Below are 16,977 nucleotides of genomic sequence, written 5' to 3'. Positions count from 1 at the left end.
TCTCAGGCTTCAGAAATATACCTCAGAGTCATCCACTGCTTTTATTTATTATCTCTTGCTTGAATTCACTAAGAATATGTTTACGTCGGATTCCGGTTCTGAAAGAAGAAAGCTCCAGGAAGGCTATAGATTTTCTTTTGGGTTTGCTGTAAACAAGCTTATTTTTAATCAGTATTTAACCCCCTAGTTTTGGAATTTGGGTCTTGATGGATTATTAATGCTTCGGGCCAGAAGAGATAGAGATAGTACAGAACCTCAGGTCAGAATCTTTCCTGATAACAAAGGCTGTTAAATTTCACCCGCTTATTACTGCCGAACACCTGTTATTGGCTAACGCATATCTTCCCAAAAATCTTCTAATTTTGATTTGAAGATGTCAGGAGAGAAGAATCTGCTATATCCCCTGGTAGTTTGTTCCAGTGATCAGTCACCTTCTTTATTAAAAATGTCTGCGTTATTTCTGACTTCACCTCCAGATTGTAGTTGTTGCTATGGCTTCTCTGCTAAAAAGCCCTTTAGTGCCCACAATTTTCTCTCCAAAACTCTAAATCAAATCACCTCTCAATCATCTTGGTTAAGTAAATAGATTGAGCCCTATAAGTCTCTCACTGAGGGTGATTTTCACCAGGCCTCTACTCATTTTGGGGCTCTTTTCAGCACCCCTCTTCAATGTTTCATCAACTTTTATACTACATAGACACCAGAACACATCACGGTTTACCAGTGTTGCTTTCACCAGTACCATGTAAACTGGTAAAAGTCACCTTCTACTCATCATTCCACTGCTTATACATCCAAAAATTACATTAGCCTTTTATTTTGCCAGAGCAATGTGCTGCTCATGTGAAGTTGCTGATCTAAGACCACAAATACTTTTCAGAGTTACTACTTTCTAGCATGTAGTCTCCCATTTGGCCTATATTTATTGCTTCTAGACTTATGGCCTTGAATGTGGCTGTGCTTAAATCCTATTTTGCCTTTTATTATTCCCTTGTATGACTGCTGTGCCCTCTTCATTATTTGCCTGATATTTTCAAAAGTGTGTTCATGCTTAAATTTATTTTAAATTTCTTCAGTATTCATACAGTATTGAGTAGCATCTGGCTTGATGCCAGTCCTTACAACACCATGCTGTCATCATTCCCAATCATCATCCCCTAGGATTCTCCATTTGGAGTATACTTATGAGATCAAATATGTGCTTTACTGCTCAGATGGTATTTTAGGAACATAGGACAGCAAAGGGTCTTCTGGACAATTTACTCCTATCCTCCATATTTCCATTTTCCCAAAGTGTCCTAAAAATAATCCAGCTCCAATCAAAAACACACCATGAGATGCTGCAGCTAAAACGCAGGGATGACAATGGCAGATAAGTGATTACCTACCCTGTGGTGTGGCACCAATTCAAACACCTTACCACAATCAAAGTATACCAAACTTGCAGTGTCATCAAAGAAAGGAATCATCTTACTTTGCTTGAGATACATGTTTATAAACCACAATATCTGGCATTAATTATATCAGGCTGTCCAACTGGCAGTCTGTCCCTAGTGTCATGGCTGCTTGGGGCTCTTCTACCCTCCCCTGGCTTCTGCTGCATACTCTTGCCCTAGTGGAAATGGGCAGCCTGGAGTAACCATGCAGCATAGTGCCACAAGGAAGCCTGTGAATCCCAAATGGCCATAAGTACTTTCCTGTGCCTGGAGTTGGGTTCTAAGTCCTTGAGAGGGACAGGACCTGTGTCACACCCATCTCCTCAGCATTTTCTGTTGGCTGTTTTAGGAAGCTTCCTGCTCGGTTTGATAACATTTGTGCGTGCAGTTCTGAGACTCATACTTTTTCCATTGCACTGCAGAGGGAGTCTCAACATGTAACATGGAATTGTGTATTCCACTAAGTAAGTGGGTAAAAAGTTCTGTCTTGTAGCGCTCAGTGCTGCAGCACTCAAGTCCTTTTGTGGACATAGCCTTTGGGCCCTATCACAGGCAGAGATATGACGTGGACAAGCTTTGGCTGGGCAGGGCAAAAGAGAGCACTGAGAAGCTATACTCAGTACATACTTGTTTTGTAAATGTCATTGCACAGCTCTCCCCCACCATATCCCCACAAAAGAACCATTTGTCACACACAAAGATTAAATTGTTTTACTTTATTCAGGCACCAAGAAGTTGGAATGTATGAATCCCAGTCAGCCTGGTCGACGAAAGGTCCTTGAAGGAATCCTGTACCCTTTCAGCATTACAAGCTATGGGAAGAATTTGTATTACACAGACTGGAGGAGGTAGGTTATCGGTTAAAGAAATTATGGAGTTGTATTTTTATCTTTTTCACTGTCTGTTAGAAACTGAAGTAAAATACATCTGTCCTTCTGGCAGCATATGTATTCTTTCTGGGAGGCTTCAATTATTCTTTCCTGGCAATCGGCTGAGGTAGGGCGTAGTGGATATTTCGAGCTGACCTAGCAATGTCCCTTGTTAACTATTTTTTTTGGTTAGTAATTTGTCATGTTAAGTCAAGGCTGTCCAACTGGTGGCCCATGGGCCACATGCAGCCCCTAAGGAGCTGACTTGTGGGTCCCTGGCTTCCAGTCTGTGCCCTGTCCCCCTTATTGGTCTCCTTGTTGCTGCCTCCCGAAATTCCAGGCTGCTTCTTCCTCCATCAGCTTCCGCTGCCCACACTCACCTCTGGGGAAAGAAAGTGGCAGCCCACAGGGCCAGTGGAGCCTGTGGCTTGGGGACTCAGGGTGACCCAGGAGTGCCTGTGCAGTATCGGGGGGGGAGGTCCCATGCAACACTGTACACATGGGTTTGGTGCAGTGGGAACCTATTAGTGAGGTGGGTACCGGTTGTCCTCTGTCCTCTATTGATATGAAACTGGACACCTTTATGTCCTCTGTTTTTCTCTTGAAGAAAAATAGAGGACATAAAAACATCAGGTACAGAGAACGGAGTAACAGAAAACCGGAACGTCCTCTATGATGGTCACCCAAGCACGTATAGAAAAGGGATGTGATGTAGGTGTCCTGCAGTTCTTGGCCACTCTAAAGTTGAACAGCTCTGGTCTCAGTAGTTGCTTTTAAGTCTGAGCACTGTGGAAAAAGAGGCAAGAGTGAATGTGTTTTCTGGATAGCAGCGCTTGCTTTGATCACCTTCACCATCCGCCGTAAAGCTGGCAAGTCAGTCAGCAACACAGAAGTCCTTGACTTCAGAAAAGCCGACTTTGACAAGCTCAAGAGGCTTGTCGGTCAGGCCCTCAGGGACTGTGACCCCAGGGAGATGGGAGTTCAAGAAGAGGGATTGCTTCTCAAGGAAGCGATCCTCAATGCACAAGCTAAATCTATTCCAACATGGAGGAAAGGCAGCAAGAAGGCACATGCCTGCTATGGGACAGGGAGATCCTGGTGATGGGGATCCCCTACCCTCCATAAATGCTGACCTTGTGAAGGAACACCTTGAGAAGCTGGATACCTTCAAGTCAGCTGGCCCTGACAATCTGCACCCCAGGGTGCTCAAGGAGCTGGCGAGCGTCATAGCCCAGCCCCTGGCATGGATCTTTGAAAACTCCTGGCGCTCTGGTGTAGTGCCTGAAGACTGGAAGAAGGCCATTGTGGTGCCGATCTTCAAGAAAGGGAGGAGAGTGGATCCGGCTTGTTTGACCAATCTCATTTCCTTCTATGACCAGGTGACCTGGACAAGGGAGAAGAGATTGATGTCATATATTTTGACTTCAAAAAAGCCTTTGATCTGGTATCCCATGATCACCTCTTGGCCAAACTGGCCAGTTGTGGCCTTGGCTCCACCACGATCCGCTGGCTGGGAAATTGGCTCCGTGGTCGGACCCAGAGGGTTGTAATTGATGGCAGTCACTCATCGTGGTGCCCTGTGACCAGTGGGTTCCATCAAGGCTCTGTCCTGGGACCCATACTGTTCAACATCTTCATTAATGTTGTGGACATTGGAGTCAGGAGTGGACTGGCCAAGTTCACCGATGACACCAAACTTTGGGGCAAAGCATCCACACCAGAGGACAGGCAGGTGATCCAGGCTGACCTGGACAAGCTCAGCAAATGGGCAGACGAGAACCTGATGGTGTTTAACACTGAAAAATGCAAGGTTCTCCACCTTGGGAGGAAAAACCTGCAGCATCCTTATAGGCTCGGCAGTGCTACGCTGGATAGCACTACAGAAGAAAGAGTCTTGGGGGTCATCATTGACCACAAGATGAACATGAGCCTGCAATGCGATGCTGCGGCTAGTAAAGCGACCAAAACGCTGGCTTGCATCCATAGATGCTTCTCGAACAAATCCCGGGACGTCATTCTCCCCTTGTACTCGGCCTTGGTGAGGCCGCAGCTGGAGTACTGCGTCCAGTTTTGGGCTCCACAATTCAAAAGGGATGTGGAGAAGCTTGAGAGAGTCCAGAGGAGAGCCACACGCATGATCAGAGGTCAGGAAAACAGATCTTACGATGACAGGCTGAGAGCCATGGGACTCTCTAGCCTGGAAAAGCGTAAGCTCGGGGTGATCTGATGGCCACGTATAAGTTTATCAGGGGGTGACCACCAGGATCTGGGGGAATGTTTGTTCACCAGAGCGCCCCAAGGGATGACGAGGTCGAACGGTCACAAACTCCTGCAAGACCATTTCAAGCTGGACATAAGGAAGAATTTCTTTACTGTCCGAGCCCCCAAGGTCTGGAACAGTCTGCCAGCAGAGGTGGTTCAAGCACCTACATTGAACACCTTCGAGGGTAAATTGGATGCTTATCTTGCTGGGATCCTATGACCCCAGCTGACTTCCTGCCCTTTGGGCAGGGGGCTGGACTCGATGATCTCCCGAGGTCCCTTCCAGCCCTGATGTCTATGAAATCTATGAAATCATCAGTTACAGGACTTTGTATATCAACATTCCACCAAAAAATACAGAATTAAAATGTAGCTTTCAATACAGTCCTGTTTGCTGAAGTCAAATTATTTAAACCTTTAACATAATTTAAAACTGTACCTGAAGATACAAGTCAAATTCTGGACTAAATATTCTAAAAATAACTTTGATTTTAATCCAAGTAAAAATGTGATTCAGGCTTTTTAGCTGAAGACTCTTCCAGAGATAGTCCCATTGATTTCAACGAGGCTGATCAGCAATAAGTGCTTTTAATGCAAGTAAGAGATTCCAAGATTTTGATCCAGTTAAGAAAAATTACTCTAGAATGTCTTTTATAAAGAACAAATAGAAAATGTCACGATTCTGTTAGCTTTTTGCTTCTAACCAGTTATAACTTCACCCAAGTGGCTGAGTGCCTGCCTCTTTCCTTTCTGAATGTCAGACTCCTCTTCAAATAGAGCATTTTCTATATCAGTGGACCATGTCATTATGACTGTGCCATGGATAATCCTGAGGGATTGAGAAGGCAAGAGGTGGAGCATAGTCTCTTCAGCTGTCCCTCAATATGAGGATGATGTTTGCTGGGGGGTGTTATTGGTGAGTTTTAAGATGACTGAAGAGTTTTTCCACAGATATAATAGGTGGTGCCTTATAGGGAGAGGAGCAGGCACAGCTGTTGGCCAGGATGCTGTGGGTTTTCCTTCCTCCTCTGCTATTTCTGGGCTTCCTGAGCAAGACGGTTCTCTTCAAAGTGAGCTGTAGCTTGATGTTTGGTGCAGTGCCTTTGAGACCTGTTACCAGCCAGTATTTCCCAATTTGTAAAGTTAGTGCCACCCATCTTAAGGTATGCTTTCAGGGTGTCCCTGTAGTGCTTCCTTTGTCTTCCGTGGGTCCTCTTACCTTGACTAAGTTGCAAGAAGAAGACTTGCTTCAGGAGACAAGTGTCAACCATCTGCACACAGTGGCTCAGCAGAGTTGGTGTTTTATGATCTTTGCCTCAATGCTGCTGCTATGTTAACTGAAGAGAAGATGCTGGCATTGGTACAGCGGTCTTCTCATCTAATCTGAAGGATCTTCCGGAGGCAATGCTGATGGAACCACTCCAGGCACTTAAGATGGCTTTGATGTGTCACCCATGTTTCTTACCCGGTAGAAGAGTGTAGAGATAACCACTGCGTTGTAGACCAGAATCTTGGTTTCTATCTGTAGATCTCGGTCAGTAGAGATATGGCAAAAGATATGGTGAAGGATATGCTGGCACAGCAAATCTGATGTTTGATCTGTGCATCGAGACTGACCAACTGGGAGATGTGGTTACCAACGTACAGGAAATGCTCAGTGTTTTCCAGGGGTTCCTCATCAATGGCAATATTTGAGGGAGGAGAGCAGCTTGTGCTTGGGCAGGCTGATGGAACACCTTGGTTTTCCCAATGTTAAGGGAAAGTCCCAAACTATGATAGACACTAGGAGTGTATGAAGCTTTGGTCGCTGATTTGATTCAGAGAAAATTCATCCCAATTTGGAGGCTGAATCACCAAATCCAAATCAAATCAGGAGACAAAAAACCCCTCCAAATTGATTCAGAAAACAGTTCAGAAATTTGGAACGCAGCCTTGCAGAGGAACAGAAACTGAGAAGACGGAGGGGGAGCAGTGGGGGGAAGACTGACATCTGTAGCTGGCCAGTGACTGTGATCTTTCCCTGAGTCCCCTTCCAATCACGGTGTTCTTGGGGAGGGACATAGAAATAGCATATAAGCTTCTGTCTGCAGCCTTTCTGTCCCTTTTCTGAGCTGTTTCTGCCTGAGCAAAAGAGGGGTGGGCGGCTGGCCCAGAAACAGGTGGGCGGGCAGAGATCTAGCTGGCATCAGGAAGGCCCCCTGCTACAGGCTACCATCCCTGCTGTTTTCATCCTGCTGTGCCTTAACACACACACAAAGTCACATGTCACAAGTTTTGCTTTCAGAAGCTTGAGGTGCAGTTTCCCAGAAACCCCTGCACCTATCTCCTTGAAACCTCACAGGCTTCATGCCCTCAGAAAGAGCTACCACCCTGCTGTTTTCATCCAAATCTGCCAAAAACTGGCAAAGTTATAGGTATTTCAGTGATTTCCCATTATCATCTATCACCGAATCACTGAAGCTGCCTGAATTAGTGCCGAATCTTCCAAGCCAAGTCGGCCAAATCGATTCGGGACAGTGATCTGAATCTCCAAATTGAATCACAGTCCTTCGAATTGGCCGAATCCAAATTGAATACTTCCGTATTCACACAGGCTTAATAGGCACCTGAATAAAAGGTCAAGGCTAGATTATAGATAGGTCTCAGTGTGCGTGAGAATAACAGTCATCAGCATACTGAAGGTCAGTGATGCCAGTCTTGGTAACTTTCATTTTGCTGTGAAGGTGCCACAGGTTGAAAAGCTGACCATCCATTCAAAACTTAAGCCAAATTCCAGGAGCAAGGAGGTCACAGATGAGAATCAAAATCACAGCAAGATAGATGGAGAAAAGGGTTGGGGTGATGATGCAGCCCTGCTTGATGCCAGTATGGATGGTAGATGGGTCTGTCTCTGATCCATTGCAAAGGACTGTGGCAGTCTTCCCATCATGAGTAGCCCGAGGATGCTGATGAACTTCAGTGGGCAACCAAACCTAGCCAACACCTTCCATAAGGCTTCATGATTAATGGAGTTGAAGGCATTGGTTAGGTTAATGAATGAATAAATAGCTCATGATGTCGCTCCCTACACTTCTCCTGGATCTGTCATGCAGAAATCATGTCAGTGATACCACATGAGGTCTAAAGCCATGCTGGAGATCCTGGAAGGACATCTTCAGCAAGGGGGAGGAGGCAATTCAGCAGGATGTGAGTAAGAATCTTCCCGGTAACAGAGAGGAAGGCAATGCCTCAGTAGTTCCCACACATGGAGTTGTCCCCTTTTCTTGAAGATGGTCACAATGTTGGTATTTTTTAAGTCAGGTGGAGCTTCTTCATTAACCCATATTTTGATGAGAAGTTGGGGAAATTTTTGTGCTTGTGACTATTTTTCGAAGTAATAACAGCAACAAATAAGACTACTGGAAGATTTCACTGCTGCCCACAGTGTGGACCATGACATTTGGGTTGCCCTGCAGCTCTGTGAAACTGGCTAATCTTCTGCTATCTTTGTCAATATTATTGGTAGGCAGAGTATTAAAATGTAAATGGAATCTAGTGCTTCCTCTCCCAACACTGTTCTTTTGAGGTCACTTCAGGAGAAAGCCTTTGTTCATTGCTCCCTTTTCTCCAATTTCATTGCTGCAGGGATGCTGTTGTAGCTGTGGATCGCACAGTTTCGAAAGAGAACGATAACTTCCAGCCCCACAAACGTTCCCGTCTCTATGGAATAACTACAGCCTTGGCTCAGTGTCCACCAGGTAACCAACCATCCCGTAACTCTTTTCATTTACTAGCCAGTGGTTCCCTAGTGGTGCCTGTACAGTATCTGCTGTTGGTCACCAGGAGGTAGGCAGGTCACATATTTTTCACCTGCTAAGTAATGATGAGAGAAGCTGAAAATGCACAGAGTATATTCCATGTAAGCCTTTGCTGAAGCTGCCATATGAATGTTATGGAGGTAGGAGATGAGAAAATAACCTGTGGATATGAATCGAAAGACAGGTGGATACATGGAACAGTCTTTTAAAACCAGATCCAGGGTACATAAAAAGTTCATTCAATAACCCTATTATTGGCTGGATGGCATGCCTCTTTCATCTTTAAGGGTAGTGCTTATGCCTTTATTTTTTCAACTCATAAGAATACAAGCATCTTCGTCTTCCAGCTGTCCTCAGTGGACTCCACTGTTGTGTAGAAAAGGAAAAGTTAAGGAAGCAGTAAGTGATAAGATGGGAAAAGTCATGCTCATCCTGTGGAATGGTTAAGCTTCTGAGTTATTGTACTATATAGTTTCATATCCTAAAAGCCCCCTGTGAAATTTGGAAGTGTGTATGTAATTCCTTTCAAGGAAAAATCTCTCTCCTTTCCTTTCCTTCATACATAGCTTGAGCTACAGAATATAGAAGGAAAAATTAGTATCTTTGAAGCAACAATTTATGAAATCCTCCAACTCACGCTTTCCACTAGCTACCTCCCATGACAGTCATATCAGTACTTGCTATCTGATGAGTATCAGACCCAGACACCCAGGATCTTCTGTATCTAAAAAGAGCAAAGCAGCCACGCACCTAACTTTGTAGCTTACATTTCTTTGACTTTCCTGATTTAACATATTAACTTTTAATGCCTTTTTTATATTTTACTTCCCCTTCTCTTGCAGGACATAGCTATTGTGAAGTGAATAACGGAGGCTGTACTCATCTGTGCCTGACCACCCCAGCAGGCCGCTCTTGCCGCTGTCCTGATAACACTGTTGGAGTGGATTGTATAGAACAAAACTGAGAGCTAGCACACAGAATGTGTTAGAGCTGCAGTGTCCTCTTGGAAATGTACTGTAAATAGTTCACAGCTATCAACACAATGAGACCCTTCATGATAGGTTCTCCATGCTACTGACAGGGAGCAAGCCAAGACACACACATGCACATGTGTGCACACACATGCATGCACACACTGTTTGGTGGCATTCAGCCAAGTGTGTAATGCCCAGTACTTTCTTCCTGCAGTTAAAGATGAAGTTGGGATCCAGATGAACCTTAGCTGGCTGGACTGTAGGCCGGTAACTCCTGAGTGAATTTATGAGGTATAAGATTGTATGGGATTGTATGGTATAAGATTGTATACATTCACACTGCTCATTCAGACCATTACTTTGGCTGTTAATTTTATTAGAAAAAACCTTAATGAGTATGCTCTAGCATACAGTTGGCAGCGTTCCCTCTAAGCTGTGTGGTGTGCGCGGGCATGTAGGCACGCCTGGCAGTGCAGCATGAGTGTGCCTGTTTAGCCACGCACACCACACAGCTTGAAGGGAACACTGACAGCAGACTCCTCCACCAGCTCACCTTGTCTTTTCATACTCTGTGAGCTCTTCTATTAAAACAAGCTCTAGTGGGTGTTGTGCAACTTTCACTGGATTTTTTCCAGAAAGCCTTATTTTTTGTGTCTGGCTGACAAATAGCTTTTTTAATATCCTCAGAGCTGAGAGTCCAAATACAAATCCCAACTCAGATTACTCATCACAAATGATTGTTGGTTAGTTGTTGGTTTATTTTTTCAAAGGGACACATTTCCTTAGTAGTGTTTCATTTCCATTGTTTGTGATGCATACAAGCATAAAAAAGCAGGGACCTGTGGAGGTCATCTAGTCCAACCGCCTACCTGAGGCAGGATCATTGCTATCCAGTCTATCCTATACAAATCCATTATCTAACCTGCTACTAAAACTATGCAGACAACCTGTCACACAACCACAAAGCATAGCACCTGAACCTGCCACAGGTAAAGCAGGGGGACAACAGTGGCCAATGTCCTGCTGCTGCAAAGGCTGTTGAAATCCAAGAGAAATCCAAGAAAGAAGGCCCCTGCTACAGAGCAAACCCCCCACAATGTTTCCATCTGACCATGGGGTAAAATGTCTTCCTGGCATCAAATGTAGCAATCAGTCTGGCCCTGAGCAAAGAGACAAGATTTTCTAGCCAGGAACCTCTGGGTTTTGGTGTGGGCAGAAGCAGTGGCACGCCCCAGTCAAAATCCCCAGCCTGGGCTGCAGCCAACACCTAGTGAGTGCTTCTGAGGAAGACAAAAAAAAAGCCCCCTGACACATATAGCAAAAGGAAAGGGGGGGAAAATCCTTCCTAGCCCCATGTGGTAACCAGCAAATGTGCAAAGCATAGGAAATAGCCATAGTAGAGCATAGATGTAGCATCCCTGACCAATGCTTATCCAATCCTTTCTTGAACACCTCCAAAGATGGAGAGTCCACAACGTCCCTGGGCAGACTGTTTTACTGCCTCACCGTTCTAACAGTGATATCTTTTCTAAAGCTACTTTGCTGCAATTTCCAGCCATTGGTCCTCATCCTGTTCTCTACAGCTAAAAAGAAAAGGCATTCTCCCTCATTTTTCTGTTAGCCTTTCAGATATTTGGAGATTGTTGTCATGTTCCCTCTTAAGAGCTTTTTCTGCAAGCTCAAGATGCTTATTTCCTTCAGCTTCTCCTCATACAACTTGCCTTCCAAGCTCTTCATCATTTTTGTCATCCACTGCTGGACCCTCCTAACTTCTCCATTTTGTTTTAATGTGGCCCCAAAAAACGGAACCCAATACTGTTCTTTAAGCTCAAAATGATACGTTTGCTTTTTCCTATCATTTTTTTGTCCTATTTGGCAAACTTGGTTATGGGAGGGTGGGGTTCTTTCACAGACTATGAGCAACCACAGCCGTTGAGTAGTTTATTGTCAGAAGTGTTGCCTCTGTCTCAGGGCTTCAGAATGAATAAAGAGTTTGCCTGTTTCAGGTGCCATTTAAAACAAGAGCAAACCATCTGCACTGGAAACTGGCACACAAGGTGGAGTGTGTCTTCATTGACAGAATTTGTGTGAAACAGGCAGGGGAATCCTGCACTGTCCCTCCATAAGAAATTACACATTCTTCTATGAAAGCACAGTTCCAAAAAGTCCATACTGTAGCAGTGGGGTTGTAATGTTGTTGTAGTCCTGATGGCCTGGGAAATGTTAGAGAGGTGAGCATTTTGGGGCGATATCTTTTATTTGGACCATCAGTAGGGTTGGGAAAGGGGTAGACAAGCTTTTGAATGCAATGTACCTTTCCTCAGAACAGACCTGAGAAAGGGCAGTTTGTGCCCAAAAGGTTGTCAAACCTCTCTCCCAGCTCCATAATTGGTTCAATAAAAGATCATTTGCCTCTTGTAGTGTAGCAGCACATTTCTGGGGATGCGATTTCACATCTGTGCCTTCTGTTGGCAAGGTAGCTCATCTGCAGCAGCAAAACAAAGCATGATTGTGGAGGTCTTGGATAAAAGCAGCTACCTTTTAATAACTCCTGATCACAGCAGTAAATTATAATACCTACCCCACAGCAGCTAACATCCACAGGCCATTCTCCTCCAGATTTAAACAGTGTTAAAGCAGAGCCAATTTTGAGCCTAAGCTATGTGACAGTTTCCTCTTTTAATGATATATTTATCATAAAAATACCAAACTCTATATAGAATGTTTTAAAGTTTTTTGTATAACTCTTTATAACTTTTGTAATTCATGTTATATCTACACTTAATCAGGTATGTTTTTAAACTGTAAATACCAAAAAAATGTGCTGATATGAAGGTGCTTAATACCTGTTTCTCCAGAATTATTCAAATATCAGGTGGTGCTTTAAAGTTTACACTCTGTACAGCTATCTGTAGTATGGCCAATAAAGATTTTTTTTTGTAAAAAAAGGTCTCACCTGCAGGGTGGGGGGGAGGGAAAGTGGTATTTTATGCCTGTATTTTCTCGCAACTTTTACCTGTTTTTCCCCTATCCCGATTATGTCAGTCCTTCTAACCCAGGGGTGGGCAAAATATGGCCCATGGGGATATCTGACCTGCCAAGGGATTTGATCTGGCCCGTGGCAGATCCCTTGGTCCTGCCTAGCCCAGATGCACAGGGTAACCCAGGCTGTGGTGCATGTGGCCGTTCCCACTGCCCACAGGTGCACAGCGAGACTGCAGCAATCCAGCAGCCAGACTCTGCTTCCCAGCAGCCCCTGTCACAGATGCTCACTGTCCTGGACTGAGTTTGTAGGGCTGACAGACGCACCATATTTGTTAGAGACTAAATGCATCAAGTTCATGGTATTTGGTAGAGTCTAGAAACAGCAAGTTTATGGTGCGTCTCTGATTCCCATCACTAGATGGGAATCAGAGACGCACCATAAACTTGCTGTTTTTGCAGTCAGGTTTTCAGGTAAAACAACATTCACACAAATGTTGTAACACTTGCACAGAGTCCCCTTCTGCCCAAACACAAACATGCAAGCCATTGGTAACTATGGATTTGTGGTGACAATATATGTTTTAAATCAGAAAAATGTAAATATTTTGATTGAAGGTATTTCTAGAAGTAGCCAGCTGGAGTGACCTAGTGTTGAGGGACTGACATGTTGGCCTAGATGTCAAGCCAAAGCACTCTGCAGGATGGGAACTGGTATAAATGCTGTGCCCATTTGGGCTTCTATCCTGTCCCTGATGATAGCTAGCACCATATCCAAGGAAGATTCAAGAAATCCCGCTTTGGAAGGTCTCATTTCCTAATAATTAAAGACTAACTTATACCTGGTAACATTAGTTTTTGTTCCCTCCCCAAATTATTTTTTGTTACAATTAAGTCATAACTCTGGCAAATCTTGTTACCCATATAAAAGTCCAATCCCTCCTTGAATCTTGTGAAATTCAAGGCTTCAGAAGTGTACTGCAGCAGTGAGCTTAAATTACATTTTGTGTGGGGAAAGGTGTTTCCTGTAAGATAGCTTGGCTCTGCCATCCCAGTAGATTTGGTTCAGGCATCTTTTTTTTAGTTACTATATATTGAAGGAACTGTTAAAAACCTGAACATACTGTTGCTTTTGCCCAAACGCAAAGACTGTTATGGCACCTTTCATAAAAAGAGAAGCTCTTGGTGCTGTTCTTGGCCAAATTCCCTCACTTGTTTCTCTTCCCAACTCTCCTGTACTGTGCACCATCTACCTTCAACTGCAGAATCTGCTGTTCTTGAGTGGCTCTCTCAGTTACGAATTGCCTTGGACTGTCACAGAGCCATAGAGAAGTAGGATTGGAAGGGACCTCCAGAGGTCATCTAGTCCAACCCCCTGCTAGGGGCAAGATCATCCCTACCCAAACCATCCCAGGCAAACCATCGTCTAAACTCAGACTGCCATGAACCCTGACACAGCATAAACTTAACACCCTAACCTGCCACAGGTAAAGCAGGGAGGGTGACCACAGCAGCCAATGCCCTGCTTCTACATTATGTCTCAAGAGGTCCTGGCCAGAGGGTCACACCACCCCTGCTAAAGAAGAAGGCCAAAACTCCCAGTCCATACCAATATGACCACTGGAAGTCAGTCATCTCTTTAGATGCTCTGCATTTTAAAAATATATGATTTGGGGAAGCGTGGAGTTCAAGTTGTTTTGAATTGGGTTGAAAAAGGACTCTCCCTCTATGTAACATTGGTCAGGCCACAGTTGGAGTACTACATCCAGTTCTGGGCACCGCACTTCGGGAGGGATGTGGACAGCATGGAGAGGGTCCAGAGGAGGGCCACTGGCATGATCAGGGGGCAGCAGGGCAGGCCCTATGAGGAGAGGCTACGGGACCTGAACCTGTTCAGCTTCCACAAGAGAAGGCTGAGCGGGGATCTGGTGGCCATCTACAAACTGGCCAAGGGGGACAGCAGGCAATGGGAAAGTCCCTGTTCCCCCAAGCACTACTGGGAGTAATAAGGAACAACGGCCATAAGTTGCCAGAGAGTAGATTCAAGCTAGATATCAGGAGGCGCTACTTCACTGTCAGGGCGGCTAGGATCTGGAACCAACTTCCAAGGGCAGTGGTGCTGGCTCCTACCCTGGGGGTCTTTAAGAGGAGGCTAGACGATCACGTAGCCAGGATCGTTTGACCCCAGCATCCTTTCCTGCCATGGCAGGGGGTCGGACTTGATGAGCTGCTCAGGTCCCTTCCAACCCTACCAACTATGAAACTATGAGATAGAAAGTTGTGTGATTTTACTCACTACTATTAAAAAAGGGTAAATTATTCTCTGATTTCTTGGAGATGTATGTTAGCAAAAAATTTCAGAAATGTTTCCATTCAGGTCTACTCCTAAAGGCTTCAAAATGCATATTGTTAAATAAGCAACATGTGGATAATTTTTTCTTGCAGTTACCCTCTAACAAACATTGTGTCAGCAAGGATCTGAAAAGAAATAAATTGCAACTCAGCATCAAGTTCATGAGAGGATCAGTGGGACACAGAGCTAGCCAGGAGGCACTATAAAATGCAGTGTAAATAAAGTGCAAGAGTTCAGATGCAAAGCATTCCCCCAAACTGAAAGATTAAGTGTTTCATAGATTTCATAGATTTCATAGACATTAGGGCTGGAAGGGACCTCGGGAGATCATCGAGTCCAGCCCCCTGCCCAAAGGGCAGGAAGTCAGCTGGGGTCATAGGATCCCAGCAAGATAAACATCCAATTTTCTCCTGAAGGTGTTCAATGTAGGTGCTTGAACCACCTCCGAAGGCAGACTGTTCCAGACCTTGGGGGCTCGGACAGTAAAGAAATTCTTCCTTATGTCCAGCCTGAAACGGTCTTGCAGGAGTTTGTGACCGTTCGACCTTTTCATCACTTGGGGCGCTCTGGTGAACAGACGTTCCCCCAGATCCTGGTGGTCACCCCTGATAAATTTATAGGTGGCCATCAGATAACCCCTGAGCCTACACTTTTCCAGGCTAAAGAGTCCCATGGCTCTCAGCCCATCATCATAAGATCTGTTTTCCTGACCTCTGATCATGCGCGTGGCTCTCCTCTGGACTCTCTCAAGCTTCTCCACATCCCTTTTGAATTGTGGAGCCCAAAACTGGACGCAGTACTCCAGCTGCGGCCTCACCAAGGCCGAGTACGAGGGAAGAATGACGTCCCGGGATTTGCTCGAGAAGCATCTATGGATGCAAGCCAGTGTTTTGGTCGCTTTACTAGCCGCAGCATCGCATTGCAGGCTCATGTTCATCTTGTGGTCAATGATGACCCCCAAGTCTCTTTCTTCTGTAGTGCTAACCAACGTAGCACTGCCGAGCCTATAAGGGTGCTGCAGGTTTTTCCTCCCAAGGTGGAGAACCTTGCATTTTTCGGTGTTAAACACCATGAGGTTCTGCCCATTTGCTGAGCTTGTCCAGGTCAGCCTGGATCACCCGCCTATCTTCTGGCGTGGATGCTTTGCCCCAAAGTTTGGTGTCATCGGCGAACTTGGCCAGTCCACTCCTGACTCCAATGCCCACATCATTGATGAAGAGGTTGAACAGTATGGGTCCCAGGACAGAGCCTTGAGGGACCCCACTGGTCACAGGGCACCACGATGAGTGACTGCCATCAATTACAACCCTCTGGGTCCGACCACAGAGCCAATTTCCCAGCCAGCGGATTGTGGTGGAGCCAAGGCCACAATTGGCCAGTTTGGCCAAGGGGTAATCATGGGATACCAGATCAAAGGCTTTTTTGAAGTCAAGATATATGACATCAATCTCTTCTCCCTTGTCCAGGTCACCTGGTCATAGAAGGAAATGAGATTGGTCAAACAAGACCTACCCGCAACAAACCCGTGCTGGCTATCCCTTAGGATGTTAGCCTGGGGCAGTCCCTCAAGGATGGCCTCCTTAATAAACTTTTCTAAGATCTTCCCCAGGATAGAAGTCAGGCTGATGGGCCTGTAGTTAGCCGGATCCACTCTCCTCCCTTTCTTGAAGATCGGCACCACATTGGCCTTCTTCCAGTCTTCGGGCACTACACCAGAGCGCCAGGAGTTTTCAAAGATCTGTGCCAGGGGCTGGGCTATGACGCTCACCAGCTCCTTGAGTACACTGGGGTGCAGATTGTCAGGGCCAGCTGACTTGAAGGTATCCAGCTTCTCAAGGTGTTCCTTCACGAGGTCAGCATTTATGGAGGGTAGGGGATCCCCCTCACCCAGATCTCCCTGTCCCATAGCAGGCATGGGCATCCCGTGTGACTGAGGAAAGACTGACGCAAAGTACCTATTTAATAGGTTGGCTTTTTCCTGGGCGTCAGTTGCGGGCTGTGGTCATGGAAGCCAAAGCCTTCCCGATGACACCAGCTCCTCAGTCTTTGGTTCACTGCGTGGATCCTCCTCTCCTTCCTCAGCTCATAGCCCGAGACTGGGAGGATGGACGACAACACCACCTGAGCTCCCAGACCCCTAAGCCCCGCTCCCAACTCCCTGTAGCGCCTCATGACCTGGCTGGGGGTGCTCCGAGCCGTGTCATTGGTGCCCACGTGAATAAGGAGCATGGGGTAGTGGTCTGTGGGCCGGAGGACCTGCGAGATCCTCTCCGCAATGTCTCAGATGCAGGCCCCCGGGAAGCA

General features: G+C 45.7%; 1 protein-coding gene across 1 annotated transcript in view; it reads left to right on the top strand.

Annotated features, from left to right (window-relative positions):
• Positions 1-12,286, top strand: part of NID1 (nidogen 1) — a 92,955-nt gene extending 80,669 nt beyond the window's left edge. The window contains exons 18-20 of the mRNA XM_090044607.1: positions 2,161-2,284; positions 8,192-8,304; positions 9,207-12,286. Coding sequence (XP_089900733.1) covers positions 2,161-2,284; positions 8,192-8,304; positions 9,207-9,328 — 359 coding nt within the window. The 3' untranslated portion in view covers positions 9,329-12,286. The remainder of the gene's footprint in view (positions 1-2,160; positions 2,285-8,191; positions 8,305-9,206) is intronic.
• The last annotated feature ends 4,691 nt before the right edge of the window (positions 12,287-16,977 follow it).

The sequence above is a fragment of the Crocodylus siamensis genome, chromosome 1, assembly GCF_052110815.1.
Source record: "Crocodylus siamensis isolate JL-2025a chromosome 1, ASM5211081v1, whole genome shotgun sequence".
Lineage (NCBI taxonomy): Eukaryota > Metazoa > Chordata > Crocodylia > Crocodylidae > Crocodylus > Crocodylus siamensis.
Note: the sequence above shows the minus strand (reverse complement) of the source record. Positions and strands in the feature narration are given on the sequence as shown.